The sequence below is a fragment of the Semicossyphus pulcher genome, unplaced genomic scaffold (genome assembly GCF_022749685.1).
Source record: "Semicossyphus pulcher isolate SPU_LCO1_2020_fin unplaced genomic scaffold, fSemPul1.0.p SCAF_10, whole genome shotgun sequence".
NCBI lineage: Eukaryota > Metazoa > Chordata > Actinopteri > Labriformes > Labridae > Semicossyphus > Semicossyphus pulcher.
The window spans coordinates 4700617-4728053 of NW_027211604.1; the positions used below are offsets into that span (position 1 = coordinate 4700617).

At 43.6% G+C, this 27437-nt stretch overlaps 1 protein-coding gene across 1 annotated transcript in view; it reads right to left on the reverse strand.

Moving 5' to 3' along the window:
- The window catches only part of zbtb16a (zinc finger and BTB domain containing 16a), a 165934-nt gene that overhangs the window by 41630 nt on the left and 96867 nt on the right, over positions 1-27437 (reverse strand). The window contains exon 4 of the mRNA XM_069673198.1: positions 21600-21686. Coding sequence (XP_069529299.1) covers positions 21600-21686 — 87 coding nt within the window. The remainder of the gene's footprint in view (positions 1-21599; positions 21687-27437) is intronic.

Genomic DNA, 27437 nt, shown 5'->3' on the forward strand with positions numbered 1-27437 from the left:
CCTCCTCTTAAAGAATCATGCATCCAGAACAACAGCAGTGCAACAAGTTCATACTGCACTCCAAGACGCTGCCAATTTGTGTTGATCTAAGCTGAATATTCCCCCTCATGATGATCAAACTGGGATTCACTGAAGACAGAAATGAAATCATTACTAAAAGACCATCATCTTAAGCCTCCCTCTCTGGAGAGAAGCGAGACGCCGGCTGCCCCAGATTGCCTAAAAATGCAGATAAGAAACAATCGTGCAGCAGAAATTGGTCCTGCAGGAGTCTTACATGGGAGAGATTAGTGTGAGATAATCGTATAATGGCGATGATAGCACCGATCGCAGCAAAACGACCCCATAAAGTCACCTCTGAATAAAGAACGGGCGATACAGATGAGTGGGGATGAAGCAGTGAAGTGTGCAGCATGTGCGAGAGGCTCAGGCTGCCTCTGGCCAGCAGGGGGCGCCCCTCTGTCTCCACACACTCTCAGTGGTTCCCACTGGAGAGAGGCAGAGCAACAGGGAAGGAGAGAAGAAGTCCTCACATGACCTCCCAGTTCACAGGAGTTTGCCTCCAGAAAAAAGCCTCTTATATGGTATATGGTGCGACTTAACGGCCTCAGTGTCCGCCGTGCAGACACTTAATGGCTGAGAATTAAGATTAGAAAGTAGTTTAGAAGGTCAGGTGTTTGTTACGGAGCGGCGGGGTCACCGGGGGTAAAAGCAGTTTCACATGAACAAGCTTTTAATAAAGGCATTCCTGCTTAATTTAGTCTTCTTTTAGGATTTTTCTGGGAGTTATTATCGTAAAAGAAGTCAGTATGAGGCCCAAAGAAAGGCTTTTATTGTGAAAAACTATTTAAAAAACACTTTCCATGGACTCCGTCTCCACTGAGCTTTATTAAAATAGGATTTTAGGGTTTAATATTGATTAAAATGCTGGTTAATGATCATTTTGTGCTTTTTTTTGAGCCTCCTAAAAAGTTAAATGAAACTGGTCGACAGAAGCTGCAAATATTAATTAGGTGCATAAAAGTAGAACAAACCAAATTAAACATTGGTTTTAGAAACATACTCGACCGATAAGTAACTGCAGAATGAGTGAACATTTCAGGGATAAAAACAAAGCGCTGCTGTTCATAAATCACACGCTGAACAACGAGCTGCAGAGTCATAGAATAGTAATATGTTGCTTAATATTGTAGCGAGTGTTGGCAGGGCAGGCTGTTCTTTTACAACTTTAATTTGGCTCTTTATTCTGTTTTTGTTTGATGATATTTTTCCTCTTAAGAAAAATAAATGTGACTGTATTTTACAGGTATTAAAAACTAAAAATGCAGCACAATAATTTAGCAAATTCAGAGCAAAAAGACGTCTGAGGGTGCATTAAGTGTCATTAACCCTTTGTGGTGTCTTTTAAACAACGTGGGGGAAACCCTTTAAGATAAGTAATAATGTTAACATGATGGGGTGCAATTTAAGGATGTAAATAGAATTATTGTGGAGGTTTTTTAACCAACAAAAGCGTTCAGTCCATCTCTTAATGCTAGAAAACTGTTAAACATTTAAAAAATGGCTCTTAAATATAAACTTTCACTTATAAAAACAGCAGATTATCTTTAAAAGAAGCTCAGCTCTGTAATTTTAGTAAAAGCTGCTCAAACAGGAGACAAAAAGGAACTTTTAGGGACTATTTTCAGCTGCGGATTCATTTCTTTTTGCTTCTCTCGTGTGTATTTACAGCAGAAAAATGCTCCTGTGATGAGCCTTGAATTTATTCCTTGAGTATCATCAATGAAACGTTGCGAGATTTGTGCTGAACAATGTGTAGCATGTCGTCAACATGGTCCCTCTGTGTGTCGGCTGCGTCGTCTCTATCCTTAGCTCTTCCTTTCTTCCTCTCCTCCTCTACCTCTCCGTCTGCAGGCCGTATTTCTCCGTGGACAGAGCCCAGGAAATTATAGTGTAGTGTGGGAGGGAGACACCGCCAGCTCTCTGACCCAGACTGGCTGCTATAAATCCACACTTTTTTCTTTTTCTGTTACAGAGGGGGGGGGATTCTCCCACCTCGACCCTGGCGCTTCCTCACTACATCTGGCCTGCGAACAAGCTCGCTGACACAGTCGACAGCAGCGACACACAGCAGACACAAACACCAACTCTGCTCACACACTTGGGTGGGCAGGAGGAACAGACGCAGACTTTCTACATGTGAGTTTCTCACTACAGAGATGGGCTGATGTGTAACAAGGATTCTGTCTGTGGAGGAAACACTTCCTCATTTAAATTTCATTAAACCAACTCTGCCAACGCCGATTACGTGTTGTTGAGAATAAAGATGTGAGCTTGACATTCTTGCATCAACAACTGGATACGTAAGGATGAGACATGTTTAAGAGCCAACTAACAGTAAAACAGACAACTTCCTGTTGTGTGATTCTGCTCTAAAAGGTTGGTAAAGTACAAAATAATTTTTACATGGATGCCAAGATGATTTTGTTCGCAGAAAACAGACGAGAAAGAGTCCAAGAGGAGAACTTTCAAATAAGGAAAAAACACTCTTAAAACTCTTTAATTTAGTAGTAAATATTGGGGGAAAAAAGATGAGTAAAAAATATGTTTACACGGACGCCACAGTGATAATATTTGTAGAAAATACTGAAGAGCTCCAAGAGAAGAACTTTAAACATAATCTTGAAGCTTTTTTTGTAGTGATTTTTGCAGTAAAACGTCAGTTAAGTGCAGAAAAATTTTATATAGATATCAAGACATTTTTTTCTGCAGAAAATACTCAAGAAAGAGTCCAAGAAGAGAAGTTTAAACAAAGACTCTTGAAATTTAGTAGCAATTTTCGGGGGAAAACATTTGTAGAAAATACTGAAGAGCTCCACTTGAAGAACTTTAAAAATATGGAGGAAACATGATGTAAAAACTCTCTCTTTCTGCAGCAGTTTTTTATGGATCACAGACGATTTCGTTTGTAGAAAATGCTGAAGAAGTCTGAGAGATGCACTTTGACAATAAGAAGGAAACATGATCATTAAACTCACTTTATCCATGAAAAGTGTCGGGACGGGGATATCGTTTGTCCTCGTGATAAACTCATAATACATCCTTGATATTTGTAGTCTAACTATCAAATTAAAAATATCCATAGATTGTATTTAAAGTAGGCGACAGTATGCTTCTGCATCCTTCTGCACAATTCAGATAATGAAGTGGGTACCTTTGCAAGTCTTTGGTTTCGATTGTGTTATCATACATAGTATTAAAAACGTATCAAATATCACTCTTATATGATGATTCTGTAATTGGCGTTACTAAATCTAAGAGAAGACTTCTACTTTTAGGTCTGACGGCGGCTAAAAAGTTGTTAAAATTGGGAGGGAGACAGTTCCAATAGTGTCATAATTTACGTGGACAAATGAAACTTTTATGCGTCTATATTTACTGATATAAAATGCGTGTGAAGGTTAATGGTTTGCAGCCATTTTCATTTCACAAGTAATCTGCAGCCATAAATATCCAAACCCAACAGAGACGTGCGTCATCAGAGAGTCTGCACAATGACCATGTTTATCTCTCCACTTAATTAACTTAAACTCAAGATTGTGTACTTTGTTTTCACGTGCTTCATAACTAAAGTTTATCAAAGCTCCACATGCGTGTTTGGGCCTTTCAAGAATGTTATGATGTTAAATTGTGAATGGCACTTCCGATGAAGGTCGGTTTCATTATACGTCTTTATTTCTGCACGCATACCTCTCTGCATATTCATATGTTTGAGAGCGGCAGCTGCTGGAGATGCTCAATGTTATTCCTCTCAGAGTCTGCTACTCACAGCTCAAACAAAACCCCGTTGCTTACGTCTACTCCAATGGAGATGTGTGCACACAAAGGCCTCTGCATGTACTTATTGGTGAGGAACAAAGAGCGGGCACTGGTCTTCAGAGGTGGATCTAAATGAAATCCAGTCGCCCGCTGCAGTTTGGGATGTTTAAAAGACGGACTTTCCCTTTTTTCTTTTCCCTCCTTTTCTACCCTGTTTAAGATTCCTGGCCTTTCACCTGACCCCAGGCCTGAGCCAGGGCAGTGGGGAGGGGAGCTTGTCGGGGTTAAAGTGTAATCCTGGTCCTGTGACCACAAAGGCTTGGCCCCTGAGGGCCACGGACCAGCCACATTTTCTGAATTGCAATGTTATCCCTCAGCAAACCCTTCGGACGGACTACATATCAAAGGATTACATCTGACGGCTCTTCTTCGCTCTGTTTTGGCTTCGGACTTCAGTTTGCTTTCTGCTTGTGCGGGGCGACAAGATTAAACATCCAACTTAAACTTTGCAGAGCCGAGGAGAACTTAGAGGAAAAGCTTTGTTTCTCATTATATCAACGCCTCACTTCAACCAGTTGCACATCAATCTATTAAGAAGAGTAATTGCTGCATAGCATCATTACAAGCGACACATATTTTAAACCATTCAGATGCTGATATCAGGCTGCTAGTGTACTGCTAATTGCTTGCTTAAGTAATCCATTAAGGAGTGTTCTACAACAGCTTGCATGCTCCATTATCATTAGTTTTATTCGGAGCAAACCTTAACAAACACTCTTTAACGGCAGCGCGGCGCGGCCCTGAGCGCCTCTTTGCATCTCAACCTAAAGAATTTGCTTTTTTTAAAAGGAGCAACTTCAGAAGATAGAGAGAACTGAAGCGAGAGAGAGAAAAGGTTTAATTGACGCCTCCCCCATTTTCCCAGGCTGAAGACCGGAGGGAGGGGGGCCGGGGGGGAGAAAAGAGGAGAGGGGGGAGATGTGACACTGCTCTCTCCCGGTGTTGCGACTGTACAAAAGGAAGCAGATTTGCAGAGGAGGTGACCCCTGACCTCTAAAGCTTCAGAGAGGGTCCTCGGTGGCCCCAGCACCACCCAATCAATCACCTCCCTGAGCCCGCTGGTCAGCCGGACTGTAAGAGGACACCGCCGCCGGACCAGAGACCCACCCCCCAAACATTCCTCTGAAGGGACCTTCAATGGTGGGGGGATCAGGAATAAAGACTGAGCTGGTTTTTCATTAAAAATATAAACGCTTCATCTGCTGAATTCATTGTCCAAATTTTATTGTTGTGTCTACAAATGTAAAGTTGTCTGCAGTAAAGAAACTTCATTAGAAAAGACATGAACGGTTAAAACCTGCAGCATTTCAACGTGCAACAAAAGCTCAGAGATGAACAATTTACTGTCTTCTCCTTGCACTGCCTTCTTTAGGATCAAAATGCTGTTACATTCATAATACTTAGAGGACAAGCCTCTGTTATTGATACAGTTCAGAGTCTGCTTCAGATAATAAACGTTGCATGCTAAAATGAAACATACACGCCAAAAAGCTGCAAAAGAAACACAAACAGGAGAAATAAAAGAAGCTGCAATGACTCAAAAATCACATTTTCACCTGGATGTTTTTTAAAGTCTGAAGTTTACTTATTTTGTTATTCAGAATGAATAATAATAAATTAGTTCCTTTTAAAATGTTTATAACAAAACTGTGCAGCTGAAATGAATGTTTTCTTTATGTGAACGAGTTACACGTCATCTTTTACAGCTCTCTGTTTATCAGAACGACGAGGGATTGAACTCACTAAAGTTTACACACTTTAACTCTTTTAAACCCACTTTTTGAAAACTGTAAAATTACTTGTCTGATCAATAATGTGTATAAATATATTAGGAATACAAATATGAACATTTTAAATGAAGTAAATAGGCAAATAAAATATAAATATCGTGCCACGCCAGAGCCTCCGAGCCAGGTCATAATAACTTCTCCAATGTGTAACTTTACTTTGTATTCTTTGACGTCTACTTTGGAATAAACACATTTTTGCTTTTGTAATTGTTCGTAATTTATAATATTTTCTTTTTTTGATAAAAATACATCTTTGGCATCTTTTAAAGTTTCTAACTTTTCATGCAATGTGACAATAAATGTTTCATATTTCCAACAAAGTAATGCAGTTGTTTTATTTTCTTAATTTGTAAGCATGTGAAACGTACGAGTTTAAATATCCTGTAGATGTTCTGCAGCTTGCTCTTCATTGCTTCTACTTCTTTTTACCTGACACCTGACCCTCACCATCACCTGACTACACAACACTGCTGCGCAGGAGCCTCTGATTTTCCTGTGAAACAATAAAACTGTTGCTCCACAGCTATTAAAGTTAGCCAAGGTCAGCGTACAGAGAACAGCTGGCCGCCGACTTACGAGTGTGTTTCTGACACCGTGGAGGCTTTTGGCAGATTTGCTGGTGAATAAATACATAATTAAATGCTAAATTAATTTTCAAGAGAACATTTACATACTGGAGTCAGGAGAGCAGGAAGGAAGGGCGGCAGAGGTGCACAGCGATCAGCACATCCACGAGTCATGTGAAGTGATTTTATAAACTCTAACACACAACTTTCTAATCTTAAATACACAAGTGCACAACTTTAGTTTCCTTTTATTGAATCAGGAGCGTTAATTATTTAACTCTAATCTGCAGCTAACACATTGTTCGCTCTGTGCTGATGCACGCTTGCATCATCCTTCCAGTAATGTGATAACAAAAGCAAAAGAGCTCTCTGGTCCTCAGGTAAACTTTGACCTGAAATCTGGGGCGAGTCACAGTGTAAACGAAGGCTTGTCAGTCAGATAAGAGGCGGGATCTTGTTGAACGGGCTCGGGACAAACCAAATAGACAATAATTATGAACGACCTGCGAGATAAGAGTTTAACTTTAATGTGACATGAAGGTGAGCGCTGGTTATCAAGTAATCCTGCAGTACATTATGTCTCTCTCTCTGCTGGAAAGTTAGATACATTTCGCTTGCCAATTCTTGTTTAGCAGCTGCTGTGTTTTATAGTGGAAATTATATGTTTAACAGTGGATTTTTTTTTTTTTTATTTGAAATTGGAAAAGCTCCGTTTCCTGTCAGCTGCTTTCACACAACATGAAACACTTACCCCCTCTATTTATACCGGCTGCACGGATCGGGAGTTGTTTCAAATTGGCAGCGCATTTCGTGCACGTCATTATACCTTTAAAGTCTTTGTTACTTAATGCAGGATTAAAAATATGATTACAAAAAAAAAGCAAACAACAGTGCAAGCCAGGATAGCTGGAGTGAACAGCACAGAGATCAAAGCATTCCAGGTCACAGCAGTCTCCCAAACAGAGCACGTAAAATGTGTAATTTGTAGCAGGAATGCCGTCTAATCAGGTGAGGAGCTGATTCACTCCTCACACAACACCTGAGCAAACACGCACAGGGCTCAGCGTTCCCACACGCACAAAATTACCTCAGACATGTGACGTATGTGGACTTTTACTCTGCGTCCACGTAGAAATTAACACTCAGGATGCTGGTTTCGTTCTCCCTCCTCTGCAGGGCTTATCTAACACACACTCGTGGGTTTTTTCTCCCTCAGCCTGGTCGCGAAGGCCCGACCAGGTGCCATCTATCAAAACAATCTGCTCTCAGGGGGAAACCTGCTATTAACTGATAAGAGTCTGCCCTCAGTGGGGTGTAATGGGTCCCACTTGAGTTTCTTTCGGAGTATTGTCCTGGCGGGCCACCTCCAAGACAATCCCAACTCAATGACTGCTCTCTGTTTCACTCCTCCACGTCTCAGAGTGCAGCGGCTGCTTCGAGACGCCACGCGGGCCGACGTGGGACACATAGCGAGAGGGGTTAATAGTGAAGACATGCCACCACGTCACTTTTTACAGATTAGCTGCCTTCTCTAATGAGCAGAGCGGGTTAAAGGAATATACTATGATCACATTATATCATCACTTTTATCATATGCTAAAGAGTTTACACTCATTACACTCACACGCCAAAGCGTTGGCAAAGCCCAGGAGATGTGTGAACATCAGGTGAACATAGGGCTGCACGATTATGGCCAAAATGATGATCAGCATTATTTATTAACACTTGGAACAACATTTTTATGATGTACTTTCACATTAAACAGGGCACGCTTTTAGTCCAGCTTGTGAACACATTTTGCATCAAACTAAGACTTAAAATTAGGACACACATCTTTGGCAAATTTCATGGGTGATTTCAGTATCATTGGGAGTTGGGTGGATAGAGTGTCTGTACAGTGTTGCTGGATGTCTGACTTGACGTTGGACGGGGAGTAGCGCCGTTCTTCCTCTTGGCCTTCATACACTCATCATGCTGCACTTTGTCTTTCTTAACATCCCCTTACCCTAAACCTGAAATACCTCCAAACAGCCGATGACGAGCCGTTTCCAGGGACCAGCTCTTCGTCTTCTGTTCCAGACATTTGACTCTGCTGTTTACTCTTCCTCTCTAAACTGCCGCAGCCAGGTAGGCGCTACTGACACGACATGCTCCTCCAAAAGTGAAGCCTAAACCTCTCCATCGCCCCCTGGAGGAGTGGCTGTTTCAGGAGCAATTGATTTGATTTGCAGCAGTTTTCTACGGGCGTTTTAAACGTCAGTATCACCATCAATCATGTTTATTTAATCGTGGGAAGCCAAATCATGATCAGGATTAATATTCGATTAATTGTGCAGCCCTGTGGGAGTTTTTGAGAGTCACATCCAATCTATTAAAGTAAAGCAGGGTTTACTGTGAGCAAAAAGTTAAAAGAGCAAGAGATTCAGAAATAAACCTCAACAGCTAACCTCGACATTTAACCCTAAATGTAACGTCTGCGGTTGTAAATGGTTTTAAAGTCACATAAGGATTCAAACGTTGTATCAAAGCCTGTTTGTTTGCGTGTAAAGACATCTGAGCTGTTCTCTCCTGGTGTGCTTCACAAGAAGCTCATTTCCTTTATGAGATGAAGTCGGCTCATCAACCAGGAGCTGAAATCACATTCAAATGGAGGGATAATTAATTAGGTCTAAATGTCATTTCATAATTGGGATTGAGGAATTGTCTCCTGCCTCGAGACAGAAGGAGAGACAGTCGAGACAGGAGCCACACGGCTGTCTCCCCTCTGACGGGCTTTTATCTATCGCTATCTTATTTTGAAGGAGTTTAGGGAACCCCTCTCTTCCTGTTTAGGCAGCTCTCTCCATTGAAGCCATCCACGGGAAAGCTGCCAAAAAGCCCGTTCAGAGATTGACGGGGGTTAAGCTCCCATAATCAATATGACACTGCTAAGTGCCCTTTGATTGAGCTGCGCGCAGTGTAAAAGGACATTTCTGCGTGCCCGGCTGCTCTTGCCACCAAGAAAATGCAGCATTTGTCCAAAGCTAAACGGTCTTCTGAATGTCATTGTCGCGGGTACATTAACTTTTATATGAGTCTGAGAGACGGACTGAGAGCGAGGATGAACGGCCATTTTCATTAGCGTGGCTGCTCGCTGCCATTAAGGGCGCTGCGAGACGGACGGGGGCAGAGAGGGTTTGCATAGGGGTGCACCAGTAAAAGCAGGAGGCTTCGCTCCCTCTTTTAAGATGAACCACGAGGAGCTGGAGCGGTAAAGGCAGCGGCTAAATTTGCCGGTGTGAAACCCCGTGTCACTAGGCAACTGGATCTGATGGCTCCTTTGTTTGGGGTGAAAGGTTGGAAGCACTCGTACTAATCTCCTTGCTTCACAATTAAGGAACACAGGAGAGCTGCTCGAACCTCTTCCCGCTCTCAAACAACAACAACAAAAAGAAAAGGATTGAAAGACTCCTCTATTGTGCCTCCGCCTCGGCCCCTGCTCCCCCTCCTCTCTCTCCACGCTAATCGAAAGGTATTTGCACTGTAAATTAAAAGGGCCCTCGCGCGTTGCTGTTTTAACACCGACGCACCCTCCTAAGATGTCCACAAACAGCTCCAATCTAATTACAGAGGGAGATTTACTTCAAATAACACCGTGGACAAAAGAACCGCGGCTATTGTTGACGTGGGGCCACTGTTCCACATCTCTTTTTCTCTTTCACTCTCCTGGGCGAATCCTTTTATACTCAAAGTCCTCGCCTTGCCAAGGTTAAAATGCGATGGGATATCTGAAAGTAGGAAAACCTCCTGACAAAAGCGGCCTTTTTATTCCCCGGATGGCGAAGGCCTTCGTTGATTTTCACTGCTCTGTTTCCTTATCTGTCCTTTTTTTTTTGTATTTTAAACAAGCAGGTCTCGAACAAAGCCGCAGCGGCCGACATGCAAATGTAACGGGGGAGAAAAGCGGCGTCCAGGGGAGTTGAGATTGTCCGACAACGGGACGCGCTCGCCGGGGTTGCATTGTGACGTGCGGCTGAGACACATCCTCAGGGTCGAACGAGGGAGGAAGGAAGGGGATGCTGGATATTGGCTGGCCAGATTTGCAGTGTGTCCTGCTGACTTCCATTTTATGGCCCGTGAATCGCAGAGCCCTCTGGGAGTCTATAATCCGCCCCCCCTCTGCACACTCTCCCACTGCCCGTACCACATCATTTTATTGGCCTCTCTGGATGCTGCTGTCCCTGGTTTTACAATGATCCGTCCATGTGGGGATTCTCCCGCAGACACACTGTTGCACCACTACACACATCCCAATTTGCTACTGGATCCCACCCACCTATTTCCCCCTTATGAGACACCACCTCCCTCCCTGACATGCTGTTGTCCCATGGTTTCCTGCAGCGATGCCTCAATGCGGCAGTGCCCACCATGACACTAAGCCTCGGCGCGGAGGCTCCGCGGTGCAGGGGCCCAGTCGGGTATTTGTCAATGAATGAAGCTGGGTGCGGTGCCAACTCTCATTCACACATTTTATCTCATTTACACACAAACCACACATTCACATAGGCTGCTGTGCATAGCACTTACGGCTACGGCGGATGATTACTACCGGTTTGCTGGCCACACCGCAGCCGAGCACAATATCCATCAGGTCTTCCTCCGCCTGGAAAAACTCATTTAGATCTTATCTGGGGAAAAATTTGTTTGCTGAGGGAGGAGGAGGAGGTTAGTCGCAGGAGGAGTGACTGTAGTCCGGCTACTGCGGCTTGATTTAATTTAGCCGCCGATAGTGTCTCTGACCACTTGTACTCGTCTTATTTTGGAAGGTGAGTGAGAGTGAGTGCAGGGAGGGGGAGATGGAGGGCGGCGGAGAGGAGGAGGGATTTGTTTACAGAGACGGAGAGGAAGAGAAGCGGGGCTTTAAAGGATCGTCTTACAATCATTTCAACTGTAAATAGATATCATTCATGTAATAACAACCTGTGTGAGCACACAGCCAGGATGAAAGCGGAGACCATCCTCGGTCGCTGACCCTTCATATCACAGAAACCACTTCCTCGTATCACTGACTGAAGTCATCTGACTCATGATAGAATGAGAGTCTGTCAGTCTGTTGGTCGGGCTGCTGATTTATAGCTCTGAACGTGTGCAATACTTCTTTACTTATCTTATTAGTCTGTACATATTTCACTTGTTTACTTACTTATTTGTTTACGCCCTTTATTGTGATGCTGCACCGTCCACTTTGCTGCTGTAACACTGTGAATTTCCCCGTGTGGGGCGAATAAAGGATTATCTTATCTTATCATGTTCGACAGGAAATTAATTTGCTATAAATGTGATAATTAATCAATAGTTGATATGCAGAAAAAATACTGCTTTTTACAGCTTTAAGAATTTGCTCCTGCGATCAGTTTTTTAAAAGCTGCACATTCGAGTTCTGTTGGACAAAACAAGCGAGGATGTTACAGTTTGTTTGACATCTTTGCATGTGCTGTTTTTGATGTTACTGTCGACAGATTGTAGAACATTTATGCCTTAAAAAATATGTTTATGAAATATGCTAGAATGTTTTCTATTAATATAATAAAGACATTTTGTTTTTAACATATTTTGCAGGTCGCAAAATTGTTGTTACAGAACCGTATGAAGCTTGTGTGACTGCAGCAATTCTGAACTTTATGTTTTTGAACATAAGTTTTTTTTTTTTCTAAGATTATTTTTTGGGCTTTTTATGCCTTTTATTTTGGAGAGAGGACAGTGGATGGTGGCGGGGATGGGGAGGAGAGAGTGGGGATGGCACGCGGCAGGGGGCCGCATCGAGGACTGTAGCCTCTGTGTATGGTCACTGATTTAACCGCTGAGCCAAACGGGAGCCCAATTTATATACTTTTGTTACATGCACTTAGTCTGCAGTAGCTTGAGACATTAGATTTTTTATTTAGACAGAGAAAGAAATTTCACTAACCTTAACCAAAGTCAGATTTATTTTTTAACATAATCCAAGATCTTTCCCTTTTGCACGACTGCCATCCACCAAACCAACCTCCTGGTGCCTCTAGCAGAACATGAATCTAGTGTTTCCATCACTCTAGAAACATTTAAGGAAGCAGTTTAGTTATAAATAAACGTCATTTTCAGGAGACAGAGAGGCTTTTTTGTGGATTAAACATGAAGCCATAAACGTTCACTCTGTGGTGCTTTTCCCGTTTCGTTCATCTCTGTCTGCCTGGCTTCATCTCAGTCGTTGGCCTGGCAAGGTGAACGCAGCACCTGATACCGGCTGTGACCCAAAACGCCCTGAGTGAGCTCCCTCTGTCCAGCCTAACGCAGACAGACAGACGGACAGACGGGCGGATAGACAGATAATCTGCCCTCCATCATGGACAGCTTGCTCAATCATGAGTGGGATGCTGAAACGATGAGCGTGGTGCTAATCAGCATTTTGACACACCAGATGACTCCGGCAGGAAGCTCAATATGCTAACACTTTGGGATCAAAAGCCATAATGCTAATGCACATCTGGCCTTTAGCTTCACTGTGCTAAAATGAACATGCTAATGTTATCTTTATGGTGATAATTTAACAGTTAACCAGAGTTAAAGTGAGCAGTAGGTTGAGTGGAATCACGCTCGCAATTGCAGGGTCCAGGAGGTTGTGTGCTCCTCTTTGTGTGTGTGTGCGTCAGTGTGTGTATGAGCAACACGTGTGTAGCTCTGCCTGCCCGCGCTGGGAGAATATTTGCTTTGCTTATCGCCGCCCTAATGCTCACTGACAACTTAATAACATCACAATTAACTAAATGCTAAACAGATGCCAGTGCAGGACTAATGTGATTGAGACAATCGGCACTTTTGACGTGACCCCTGTGTAGCGCTGCCATTGGCCTAATTTGCTTGAGTGACATGACTGGACTGTGTGTGCGTGTGTTTGTCGTAGCTGATTTGCGAGGCCACCGGTGTGAACAATTAACAAGGAAGAAAAGGAAAAAGAGACAACAAAGAGGTCCTTTTTTTTCTACACATCTTAACCCTGTTGTTCCTCTCTCTCCTCTTTCTCTCTTTAGCTTCTCTGCCTCTCCTCCCTCCTTCCCTCCCTCCCTCCCTCCCTCCTCTGCCGCTCTCTCTCCAGCCAAACTATTTCTGGCTTGAGAAAAGAAAGTGTTTACTCTGCGGCAGAGGCCTGCTGGAATCACGCTGCGTTCCCACTGGCTAAACCCACTATTGCCACTCCATGGTTTGCATATTTTCCTCTGTATTACAAGACTTTAAAAAAGGGACGGAGGGAGATAAAGAGAGGAAGAAAAAAGAGAAAGAGGGCAGCCTCCCCCTCCTATTATATGTGGATTTTCTCTGGCACGGCTGTGTGTGTATGTGTGTGTGTGTGTGTGTACATGGAGAGGATTCATGTATAAACAGGAACACCAACAGTCGGACAACAAATTCTTGTGAGGCCTGTGGACTCTGAACTCATTTCTACACGGGTCACATGGGAGATGCAGTCCCTGTCGTCTCTGCTGCTACTCACAGCCCGGTTTGAATAACTCCTCATGCTCAGTGTGGCCTCAGTTTGGCGGATGAATGTGCAGATTGCCATGCAAATTACAAAGTGTGCACTTGTTAATATATTCGATTCAGACTGGCAGTTATGGAGCCTGCAGATCCTGCAGAATGCATGATATTCTAGTCGTGAAATCTGCATTTTCAAATCAGCCAACAGGCGAATAAACAAACACAAAAAGTACTTTAACTTCATTTTCTCTGCGCGCATATTCTGACCTTTTGCTTTTCTGCACCAAGCTGCAGTTTAATCAAGTGGAATGTGAGTGCGGTGGGCTTTACCAATAAAACACAAGAGCTATAAATTATGGTGGGGACCAAAACAATCTAATGAAAAAAAGAAATGAAGATCGCTGGAAGAAGTACAGAGATAACGACCGGAGAAGGGAGAAGAGGCGTCTCGTACAGCGTGACGGGGAGAGGCTTTACTGGAAATGCACTCTTAAATGACACGTTGGAGTTGGCCGTGTTTAAATGAGCACACGTTCACAATGGGATATTATGGTGTGGGACTAAATGCACATTTAACAGCTCTGGAACCAGTTAGCAGAGGATATCACACAGAGGAAATGACACAGTGTACGGCAGTGATGGATCAACTGTGGCTTCTCTGAGGACGGTTTGTTCTGTCTGAGGGACTCTTCGTGCACTCACCGAGTCTGCAAAGATTTATACAACAGAATGCATTAATGTGGGTCTCTATCAAACAATCACTACTTCCTTGAATTTTAGTTCATATTACGTGTTCATATTTATGTTCTTGGTTTAAAAAAAATTAGAAACTAATTATTTTCTGGCTCATAAATCTAAAATCAGTGTTAGAAATGCAACAACTACATTTGATACCTTTTTATTTATAGTACATTTATAATAAAAGTGTTGTGTTCACCACCACCTGAAGCTCGGCAGGTCTTCTTGTCTGGTTGTTGCTTTTCTTTTTTAGAAATAAATAAGAGAGTCACCCATCCCCCTTTCCCACCAGAATTAGCACGTTGACGCAGGTTTTTCAGACCCGGGAAGACCCGCTAATAAATGCCGATTGTCTCTTTTCCCATTGCCAGTGAAGTATACTTCTGTCGACCCGAAACAGGGTTAGTAAACAGTGAAGAAGTTACGGTGGTTAGGTCTTTATTGTATCTATTAATCATTGAGTCTATTCATGAAACTCGGCGCCGACACATTTGGAACGATATTCAAGCGCTGCTCGGACGGAGACGGGCGGAATTTGTAGCTGAGATGACAAGGAGTCACAGAAGTTACCGATGGAGCATAGCATCACGCCGGAAAGGGGGCGGAGATTAGCGTGTCGACACGGGTTTTGTGTTCCCATCAATGCCGATCGGAGCCGAGGCGATAATTACCTGAAGTCTGAATGCCGATTGTAACCTTTCCCACTAAGCAAAACAGCCGGGAGTTTTGACCAGTGGGAAAGAGGCTTAGAAACCTCAAGTGCATTTCTAAAATTGTTCTTGTAACAAATATTATGAATGCCAGAATACAAATCTAAAACCATCCAGGACCGTAACATGAAGCATTAAAGTTCTGAATCAGGGCGGCTATTGATCTTCTATCAGTCAGAATAACTGCAGATATCACCATTCAAAGAAGCACTCTCATTCATACTTTCATTGACAGAATCTCAAAAACAAATTTCAGTTCGGAGCGGTTTCATAAGAATATTGAACATTACATTAGGCCCTGCTTCCTGTCAATCACCTGACAGCCTCATGATGAAATGAAAGTCTCCAGCAGGAAATCCTCCCTGTAAGCATGAAGCCTCACATGTCGTCTGAAAAACTGCAAACAGTGCAAAGTCTTAAAAAAGAAATGAATTCAGTGCATACGTTGCAAAACAATCGGAGGACACGGGGCAAAGACAGAAGTAAATGGGCAACGTCTCTGACTGACAGCAGCGTGTTTCTTTAAGGACGGAGCTGCATGAGAGCCAGACAGACGCTGTTCTTTGCTCACAGAAGCCCTGAGGTGAGTCCCAGTTTAAAGGGAGAGCCACTCTGATGTGATGCCATCCGATTTGGGAAAATATGTGATGAGAATTAGTTCTCAGTGGATGTAATGCAACTGAAAAGTGAGTTCGCCTTGTGAGCACAGGCATTCCTGGATTTATTTGTGTGAGTGTGTTGCACAACACTGCCAAAGAAGGGGACAGTTTGCAGTGTGTGTTTGTGCTTGTGTATTTGCACGAGTTCAGTGGGTAAAAACAGCCACATGATGTTTTTGCTGTGAGTTCCCTTGGCATCCTGACCAGAATTCCCCCCCTCTAACCCCCCCTCCATGTCCCCATGAAAAAGAGCTCGCCGGTTAGGAATGACGACAACTCCAAGAATGCCTCAAAGGCCTCCAAGCCATTCCACGGTTTTGGATGACAACCCGCTGTACGTCCCACATGCTGTACAATCTGTTGAGTACATATAGAGGTGTGTGACATACACATCGCTGCTCTTTTAGAAGCAAGAGGAGACGGACAGAGTGAGAACGACACAGAGGTTTGAGTCAGACTGCAGCTGATCGGGCCGGCAGAGCGGGCGCCACAATAGTTCCCATTCAGAGCGGCGAGAAACAGCCACAGCTTCAGAGGCCAAATATTGTCATCAGAGAACATTAGCCAAGGGCTGAAGCGCTGCCAAGAGGCAGGCAGAGATCAAATCTGGCTTTGATGGCCAACAGTAACCCCATGCTCCCACCGCACGCCCTCTCTGATGTTGTGCGTCTTGGGTACTGTACACACAGACATTTCTGGATAAATAAATCCATGTTTGTTAAGCTTTCTGGCTCACACAGATTTTACACAGGGCTGCACGTCTCATGAAGTGTCCTTTGTTTTGTCCGTCCCTGTTTATTCTGCTGAGATATCTTATTTATGTTCTCCAGACAAATAAGGATAGAAGGCCGCGTCTGAAAAATGCAATAAAAGTCTAAAACCTAGCTGGCAGTCTGTAGAGGATGCCACGTTCATCACAACCCACGACAAACAAGTGTCAGAGCGGATGAATGCAGAGCTTAAAGGCCTCAGAAAGTAATGGAGGACAGGATGTAATGGGACTAAAGAGAGGGAAGAGGTTTCGGGTGCTGTGAATGAAATGGATCCTCTTGGGTGCGAGGAAGTATTTAGTAACTTAGATTTTGATGTGCGGGTGATGGACTGGTAACAGGATGTATCACAGGGTTGCAAAAATAACTACGAATTAAACATGGGGACCATGAATCCATCCATCAATCCATCCATGATCTATGCCGCTTATTGTGTTCAGGGTCACGGGCGGCTGCAGGCTAACCCAGCTGTCATTTGGCGAGAGGCGGGGTTACACCCTGGACTGATCGCTAGTCAGTCAATCGGACGACCTTTCATGCTCACACTCGCACCTACGGCCAGTGAACCTAACATCATGCCTTTGGACTGTGGGAGGAAGCCGGGGCATGCACGGGGAGAACATGCAAACTCCACACAGAAAGACCCACTACATCCGAGCCGGGATTCGAAACCAGGAACCTTCTAGCTGTGAGAGAAAATACATTTGTAAAGTCGTGACTCCAGAAAACGTAATGTTAGGTTTAGACCTGCTTCCTCGTTGGGCCTCCCAGTGCGTTATTTGGGAAAACCACAAACTGGCGAGGAAACAGATTTTTCCTTCAACCCGAAGTTGTTCATATGAGACAGTGGAAATGTATTTTGTAATGGATTATATGCTAACATTAAATCAATGTCATGCTTGAAGGCTATTTGAAAATACAGATACAGAAGCAGATAATGTTGCTGGTTGGACTGACAGAGCTGCAGATGCAGATTATGACGTCTCTGTCCGTCTTTAATGAGTCACAGTGGGCAGAAATAATCTGATTCCCAACTTTAAATATTTGATATTCAAAATGATTTGGATATTTTTGCAATTTCCTACAAAGATTGGATCGTAAAAGGGTCCCTAATGAATGGGACAAAATGTACAAAATGTAAGGGCAGCACTCAGGAGAGAGCATCAATTCCACATGATACGCTCCATCTGTTGAGGTGTTTTGGACTTAAAAGTTGCTCCAAAGAGGTCAACTGTCCTGACTGATGAAGACCTACACCTGTGGTGTCACACTACAATAACAAACAAGTTCCTCTTAAGTCTCCACAAAGTCAGAGAGAGAGACACAGGAAGGCGTTTTTATCCACCTCTCTCTCTAGCTCATCTCCTCACCTGACCCCCTCCTGCAAAGAGACCAAGCGGCTAAACGTCGTCAACTGTCGGCTCACTGAAGCTTTTGAGCTTAGTGCATGAATGATGATTTGTGTAACCCATATGTAAAGTAAAAGACATGCACAGACATTTAATGCAACATTGTCTGCCACAAATACGACCAGATTCAAGACCAAATTGTTTTGAGCAATTCATTTAAAAGTTACGTTTGATAATATCGAGCTTGTGCAGAAATGTTCAATAAACAAGCAGATGTGTAAATCTCTGCATAAAGTACAGGAGGAAACGTAAAGTGGACACATACAGGAGAAAAGTTAGCTCTATAAAGCTCTGTGAATTATTACTTCTGTAATGTTCGTCACACATGCAGATGGAAGTACACCAGCATATATAAACTGTGAGAGGTTTACTGCTTTTAGTCGCAGTAGTTACAGCATCTTCCTCACATACAGCGAATGATCAAAGTTTAGCTGCTAATGGAGCGTGAAAAATTGTCAGAGCTGCAGACGTTACATTAAGGCGATAATCCTTCAGACATATAAGAGCGTTTCTCCCTGAAATGAATTACAAGTGAAATGTTTTTTGCAGAAATAGCACCAGGACAAGCTTTAAGGGTGCTTTCCCACCTGACAGCTTTGGTCCGGACTTGCCTCTGAAAGTTCGTTTGGACACGAATTCCAACTCCGGCGCTGACCAAACCACCAGACCATAATCCACCAGAAAAGACGGGACTCGGTCCGTTTCCAAAAGTACCACGGTCCGGTTTGATTCAGGTGAGAACATAATCGGACTTAAAGTAGGACAAACCAAAAAGCGGTGCGTTGTGGGTTGTTAACGGGTGCTGACACTTGCAAAGGCAGCCAGGCAGCAGGATGAGTAGAGGATGGACGTGGGAGAGCGACGAGGGGATAGACATATGGGCTGGGAAACAATTTCACAAGTGCACAAGAACACGGAGGTATTCAAACTGTTGAGTGAGAAACTAAAGGAGAATTGATCGATCTGTGGAACAATATTGGTTAAAAATCCCCCATCAAACAGACTTTAGGTGTAGAAGAACCCTAAATCAAAGCAAAAAAAGCAAAAAAAATTGAAACCATCTGATCGCTCATTCGCAACGCAGGAATCGGTGAAAAATGAATGTCACACTTTCACTGTAGGGAGGCCTCTGTCAGGTGCTCCAACCCCGACACAGGGATGTCATAATGTCGGTTTACACAGTGACATGTGGTGCAGCGAAACTGCTTTGTCATATTCCACCAGAGCCCGGCTCCCTCAGAGCGGCTCAACACATGATTATTATACTATTACTGCTGCTGCTGCTCCAGTTGTCTGGCAGGAAGACACGTCTGGCCTTGGCTGCCACTGCACCCACACCCCCCTCTTCCTCAACCCCGTCCGTTCGTTCCAGACTGGAATGCCTATATTTAGAGTGCTCCTTTCCGCTGTTATGGCTGCTGGATCATTAGCCCCGTTTAACCCTTCTTTACCTCCAGCGGGCTGATTGGCCGAGGGCATGCCCCTCAGGAGTAACCCCCCCCTCTCCTAAATCCTGACTTCACTGCCCCAATCTTCTCCCCTCAAATGTTGGGGGGGGGGGGGGGGCATGAGTGGCCGTAAAGTAAAATGAAGCCACCGTATGGAAGCTGCTTCAGGGAGCCTGAGGGTCAGGGCTTCAGATGAAGGACAAAACACAAGATGATGATAATGATGATGTGGGGCTATTTTGGGTTGGTCGGTTTGAATGGGCATCGGCAGCGCTATTTTTTCCCTCATGTCATTGTGCTTGACGAGCTAGGGCGCGGGGGCGGAGTGAGTGACCCCTCTGACCTTTCATCTGACGCCACTTTTAGACCCAAATTTTAACCCGAGAAGAAATAGTCGGCTTGGAAAATTGCCATGAAACTTATCAAGAACTTGATAACTCGTCTCTCCAGTGGCCTAAACTCTGTATGCAAACTGAAATTGCCAATAGAATTAACTGTAGACATTTGGGATCACCAGAGGATGACTCTCTCTGAAGCTTGAGATCATGCGGTCCGTCCTCTAGCACCGCCATTAAAGCAAACTAACAGACTGACGACCTCCTGACATCTTTGATAACAAAAACTCTGCCGACACATGTGTTTTGTTTTCTTAACGAGACTAAAATGTTAGTGGTGTGCTGTCGGACATTTACTGTGCGTCTTATCTGCCTGCAGGAATGCATCCCTGTAACTGGCTGAAGTGGTGGCAGGGCGTGTGCAGTTCCCCTGAAGGAGGATGTCCCCAAGCGGCATCCGCGCAAAATGGGTTTGGTTGGAAAACGCTCCGTAGTAACAGGAGACAAAGAGACGAAATGTGGCTACAAGTCGGGTGGGAAGAATTGGTGGAGAGTCGAGGCTAGATTATCCAAGGTAAGGAATCCGGATGTTACAAGGGTTCAAGTGTGAAGAGAGTGAAATGTTGCATTACAGATTAAAACTTGGTGTCACTTTGATACCAGTTTCTGACACCTGTATGAGGCTGATTGTTATGTTTAAAGAGAAAACAACTTTTTACTGACTAAAACTGGACTAAAATGTTTAAAGTTGTTGTCGACTAAAACTAAGAATGCTAAAGACTTAATCGACAATAGCTGCCAAAATTAACACTGATTCCAGTGACAGACTGTATGCTAGCTTAATAGCATACAGTACAAAGTTTTCACTATGCTCTCCTATTGGTGTTCATGTTGCAGTTTGTGTATGAGAAACTAATCTACAGTACTTGGTTTTAATTGCCATTAGTGTGGAACAGCAGGACAGACCATGAAATTGGATCTGCAGTGCAAAATTTGGACGTAGCACGAGAGCTCACAAACACACATGCATACTTGGAAAAGACAGAAACACTCCAGCACATGCCCTGGACCCAATCACACCATCTTCAGAGCAAAGTGGTGGAAATTTAAGTCAATTCTTCCCCCCAAATTAAAGAGTTCATCACCGGCAGTGAAACTGTTCTGGGCCATCACACAGCTGCTAAAGGGGGATTTACTTCTTCCTATTTACATCTTGGCACCTACACCGTCCTCGTCTTCCCATCTCCATAGCCGAGCGCTGATAAACAACGCTGGCCTGCCAAGTTTTCCCCCGTTTGTTGATTACTGTTGGGTCTGTCTTGATTTAGGGCGAGTGGGATTAATCCAAGATGATGCGATCCATCTATCTGTCAATCCACGGCTCCAGTTAGCCAGAGAGGTGCTGAATGAGCCTCCGCACACCAACACGACACACAACACCACAACACGCATGTGGAAATACAGGAACAGTCTGGGAGTGTGAATCAGCAGGGACCTGATGATTCAATGGGATCTCAATGTTTGATCTGATTACAGTTCACACGTGGAAGTTTTTAAAAGACATCTGCTGCTTTGACTTTTTAATCGCTTTTTTAAAGAATACTTTGTCCTGCCAAAGTATGCAAATTATTTAACGAGCAGTATCAACAGACTTCTCCGAAAGCGATTATAAAGAGACTAATATTTTGTTGAACTACAAATTCCACCACTACAAACGTGTAAATGTAGCACAGCAGGTCATATTTTTTGTTGATGTTCATGCCGTTATGATGATATCTGTGTGTGCGTGTGCTTGTGTTCCTACCGGTGTGGATCTGCCGGTGAGCCTCCAGGGATTCCTCTGTCTGGAACTGGGCACCGCACTGGTCGCAGACTATGGCCTTCTCACCAGCTGGACAAAAAGAGACAAGAGAAGAAGAAACTTAATACACATTTACACACGTTTTGACAACCTGTGCGAAATGGAGAGAAGAAAAAGTGTCAACACAGAGCAACTTTCTTTGGTAGTCTCTTTCAAACAGCTGATCTGATACCATGCGCTGCATGCGTAGGTATACAGGGCCGTTGTGCAGACTGAGACTCAGTGCCGAGGGAGAGGACTGTCTGACGCCAACGTGAGGCGGTGACAAAAAACTAAAATACTATATACTTAAACTGAAATGCTTGTTTACATGTACGACTCTTAAGTGGCTGAAGCACGTGGTACTCCTGACCCCGTCTGCAGCGGGGCTTAGCTTAGCTTCCGTGTAGGAACTCTGGTCAGTGTCTCAGATCAGGGGCTGTGCTCACTGTTATCTACTATAGCACACTAGCTGTTGGTAGGTACCTCAGACAACCTCACTTCAAAAAACATGAAATATGCCTTTAAAATTTGAGCTTGAAATAAAGACTTTATTCTTGTTAGCAACAGGGGTGGCACAAAATATATATAGCAGTAAATCGTGATCGTGATCGCAGAAAAGCTGTATCGTGATATTATTGTTATCGTGGGCCACGTAAAATATTGTAACGCATATCGTATCACACATCGTATCGCACATCATATCGCACATCGTATCGCACATCGTATCGCATATTGATTGTATCGCATCATGAGTTACCCTGCGATTCCCACCCCTAGTTAGCAACATAGTGCTTAAAAGTGCTGAGCAGGGTGTAGTGACTAGCTAAACCAATGTTCCAACCTTTAGCTCGTCACTTGCATAGGTGTATGAAAACAGGTTTTGAGGCGTATCCAAATCTGGGTGTTTATTGTAATGACAAAACAGATGAGTGGTGATTACCAGCTGACAATATGAGTGTTAATTAAATGCTGCTGTGATCCTGCGGTTACGTCTGGGTGTTACGGTAAGAACTGTATGTTCGCTGCACCTATACCAACTAACTTCCATTCAGCTGTGACCTATAAACACATGACCTCATCATTTGACCAATTACCCAACTCAAATACACACCCTAGTGGTCAAAGTAAATCATTATAACAATATATACATCAAACTATTTACAACATAAGACAACCATAACATACATGCTCAAAATGGCTCCTACACAGGGTAACTATATACCGAATGTCATGGTATGGACACAATCTCACATGATGTTACAAAATCATTCAAGTATTGCAAATATAAAAGTGGTGTATAAATCTGCTGCAGAACAACGACAAAGAAATTAAGTGTATGCAGTTTGTTTACCAGAACACACGTACATGTTAACCGTTAAACTGCAGTAATGTCCTGCTCAAAATAGATCCGAGTGTCTACTCTTAGAAAATTCAAGGCATTCTTATTATAAACGTGTTTGTGCTTCAAACTATAATATAAGTAGATGTGAAACTGTCAAACATTTCTGTTGGTGCAGGCCTCAGAAATACACTAGCAGCACGGTTCCAAAAAAGTGTGCTAAATATCACAAGACTTTCTAATCTGTGAGTGAATAAATATTGACTTAAGACCATTTTAATAATGCTTTACAGAATTGTTTTACATATGAACACATATTTCTCGTTCCATGCAAAACCTCTGCAGTCAGAAGCAAAACTCTTCTGCTTTGAAATAATCCCTCACTTCTATTGCTTGTTACAAAACATGACTTAGCAGAGTAATGATGTCAGACGTAGTTCATGTATCATCATGCAGGCCAATAAATTATGTCATACAGCCCATTATAGGTGATAGTTCATATGATTGTAAGATTAGGGCACAAACACTTTAATCCTTAGTTTAACTATTCTGCAAATCTAATCCCTCTCGCTTCCAGGTGGATATTTAAAGTTTAAACTATTTGTTTTTATGCAACACAAATTAAATGTGTATCATCTCAATAAACAAGGCTAGTACATTCCTTCACTACTACTCTTGTTGCACCACACTGTCTTTTTAAGCAAGTATATAAAGTATGAAGCCCTCCAGCTATGGTTTGGTTTGCCATGTTTCGACTACACTTTATGAATTTGTTCAACATCCTTGTATAACAATAAATGGAGAGACAGGAGGCTGCACGCACATATACACAGCTCTGTGCAAGGGCACATAAGATCAGGCTGAGGCAAATGACTTTTTATGGCTTGGCAACAACCACTGTACATGCCATACACATCACACATCAAACAGACGCACACACAAACACCAAGCACACTTATTTAACATCTGGATACTGTGTGTGTGCAGAACAGGCGGGCGTGCGTGCGAGTGTGTTTGTGTGTGTGTCTGTTTCCAGTGCAAGCACAGAGCGATCTCTCCCCGACCAGACCTTGGTTTGTTCTTGGCACGGCCTCCTGGGTTACGACACCTCCAGAGAGAGAAAGAGAACACAATGAAAACAGGAAGCCAATTCTTAGATGACTGAAAAAAAAAAAAAAGGCAGGGAGAGATGGCTTGTGTGGTTTTGCAACCGCAGTGACATTAGGGAACGGCCTGTACTGTAATAAGCCCTACCAAAAGCAGAAATGACACGGAGCGTACATGACAGAGTGTGCCTGCCAGTAGAGTGCTTATGCAACAAGTTATGCAAAAGACGGTACGCTGCACAAGTGAGCGTGACTGGATCATAAGCCACAGCAAAGCAACCTTAAAAACGAACACATCCTAGATTTATTTGTTAAACACAAGATTTATTTCCATTTAACAACTTCAGACTGACTACACTGAGCCAGTGAGTACTGTCCTTTTTAATTGGCTGCATATGCAAGAGGCATAATTTGTAGTGCGAGCGTATGGCGGGGCCAGTGTCAAATGCACAGATGAGCATATGGCCGAATTAGCTGGCAAAAGCAGCCACTTAACCTTTGGAGAGCGAGACATGTAGTGGAGATGTAGACAGAATCCCCCAACACTCCCGCTGATGTCCCTCATTTGCATTAATCACATAGAAGCTCTGGTGCTTCTTTAAGTCCCTGATTCTTCATTATGGTGGCTGCAGCTGTAATTATTATTATTTTACATGCAGCGGCTGCTCCGCTCAGCTGAAGTGGACTCTTTTCATCATATTGATTTGGGCTCGTTGACTGACCTTGCAGAGGCCAACTGGGACAATTCTAGGACAAAAGTGCAACTCAGACTCCATCATGTGCAAAACGTTAATATTGTGCATTAAACTGCATATTGATTTTTTATTTCTGACTATTCCTAAAGGGCGATTTTGTGTTTTAGCTTATCTTACACACATCACATGCATACTTAAAGGGCCAGCTCGCCGATTTTCAACCTCAGTCTTATCGCGCTATTATGGGGAGCTAATGCCATTATGGTAGGAGAAAAATGCTATTTCGCTCTGTGCCTTTGGAGGACGCTATCCGCTTCTCCAGTGCGCCCTGGAAAACCTCCACTGACTGCGTAAAACATGTCATCTGGCGGAGGCCAGGGAGCTCGCTAAACTACACTTCCTCAATCTAGGACGCCTGCCTCCGATGTCATGTCTCATTCAAAATCGTCAGGTTTGAAATGTAGACTGCAGACTGAAGATTGTTTAGACGATCCACCGATATATTCTTGTCGTATTTCGGATTCTGCACAGCTCTGAGCCATTGCCTGCAGCGAAACGGTAGTATTTCAGGGAGGGGTGCAATGCATGCTGGGTGTTGTAGGAATGTAGAATGGGCGAAACCATGAGCTGTTTGTACAACTTTCTCCACAGCTATGGCGCCAATTTAAAATATTATTGCTTCTATTGATTACAAAGAACACCAGCTTTGACTGACAGCAGCTTTTTACACGGCAGATTTTCTCATAACACATGTTGTCATGTCTCTTTAAAAACGTGTTTCTTACTTGTTTTTTGCTGTAAATATCATGTCACAAATAAGTGTTAACTGAGTTTCAGTTAACGATTTCCCTTCCTTCTTTGCCACCACTGAGGTGCCCCTGAGCCGGGCATTAACCCTCAACTGCTCCAAATTGGCCCCTCAGTGGGCAAAAGATCAATCTGTGCATGTGCTGGGTTGCTTCCAGGTGTGAATGTGTGTGACTGTTCGAGTGTGTCTGTGTGTTTGTTCCTGGAAAAGAGAGTCGTGCTCAACAAATCTAATCAGATTAAAGAAATGAACGGACACCAGCGACCTGCCTGGAGGGAAGAAAACACATTCACAGCTATAGTTTGCAGTATTGTAAAGTAAAGGTGATTTGTAGTAAATCAGCTTAACATTAGCATGGTTACTACAAGTAATGACTCCGCCCCACAGACAGTGCTGCAACACTATAACCAGTCTACTGGGAGGCCAAGAGGCGTGTGCTAAATGGGCCAGGGATAGGATTTTAGTGCAGGGCATGCCCCTGCTTGTGGCACAAGGACATAAATTGTCAGGAAATGCCTGCATGGTGCCTTGCTTCAAGGAGAATGGAGTTGTGTGAGGTCACCGCGGGGCAAAGGGGGGAGGAAAAGTGGGAGTACAGGAACTCAGGGTACACACAGCCAGGCAGCCACCCAGCCAGATGCCCGTCACTCTAGTTAGCCAGCTAAGTGCTAACAGGGGGCCCTCAGCTTGGTAACAGCCGCCATCAGCCATTTTCACTGCCAAATTAAAGCCATAAATCTAGAGGCCCCTTTGATCGCAGGAGGGTGAACTTGTTAGTTAGGAGAGACGGGGGAGCCGGGACAGAGGAGACACACACTTGACATCAGCTGTTACTCTTGTTGCGTACGTTCTAAATTATAGTCTCTGTTACTCTGGGCCCATTCAAAACTCCACTGGAGGAGCATTTTATTTCAACACTGAAACGCATCCGATCGTTTATTTTATTAAGAGAGATTTTTAATTTGCATAAAACAAACATTAAACGGTGGCATCCCCCCGTCGCTCAGCAGGAAACTTAAAAAGTAAAGAGCTGAGCGTAGCTGTAACTGAAACAAAAAGACCAAAGAGAGGAAAAGAGGGAATCTCCTGATGGACGAGTCGCCCACTCTGTTAGCGGGGAGCTCTGTGTCACATTGCCGCAGACTCTTCCCATAGCTGACATAATAAAAGTTGCACAACCCACGCTAAGTAAGTGTGTGGGTGCATGCTCGGAGGTGGGGAAGGGGTGGTGATCAGGTGCCACATGCCACTGAAGCCGCTTCCCTTTTCGCTTCCCTCTCTGAAATATTGCACAACTGTTATTGCAGTGCAGTTATTTCATAAAGGGCTGTAAAGGAGAACAAGCCAGAGAGGGCCGCCTGCCAGTCATGTTGCCTTCTACAGAACCCAGGAGCAAAGAGTGATACACTGCTCCTGTATATACTGTCATCTGTCCTAACAGGCCACTCAGCACACTCGTAAAAAAACTTTCCTTCTGATGGTGCCACAGTGTTTGCTTTCTAGAAACACGACCGTCTCAGTATGTTGTGAGTTTTGCAGTTAGCTAATGTTTCGTTTGAGCTAGGTGTGCCAGGTAGTATAAGGTTCATAACCTGTTGCTTTGTTTCCTGAAAAGCCAGTTGTGTCATTTTACATAAACCTGTTGTTTGTAGTGGTGTGTTTTTCTTCTCCTAAGTGGGCTTGTTGAGGACAAAAAGTTAAAATAGGAGTCCATTAAGTTAAAGATATACTCTGAATGTCTGTTAAGTCTATCTATCGCCGAATGAGGTAACACAATGGTGATTGAGCCTGTGGCCCTCTGATGAAAGCCTTTGCATTTGCAGTATTACAGACTGGTGCGACTCTCACAGA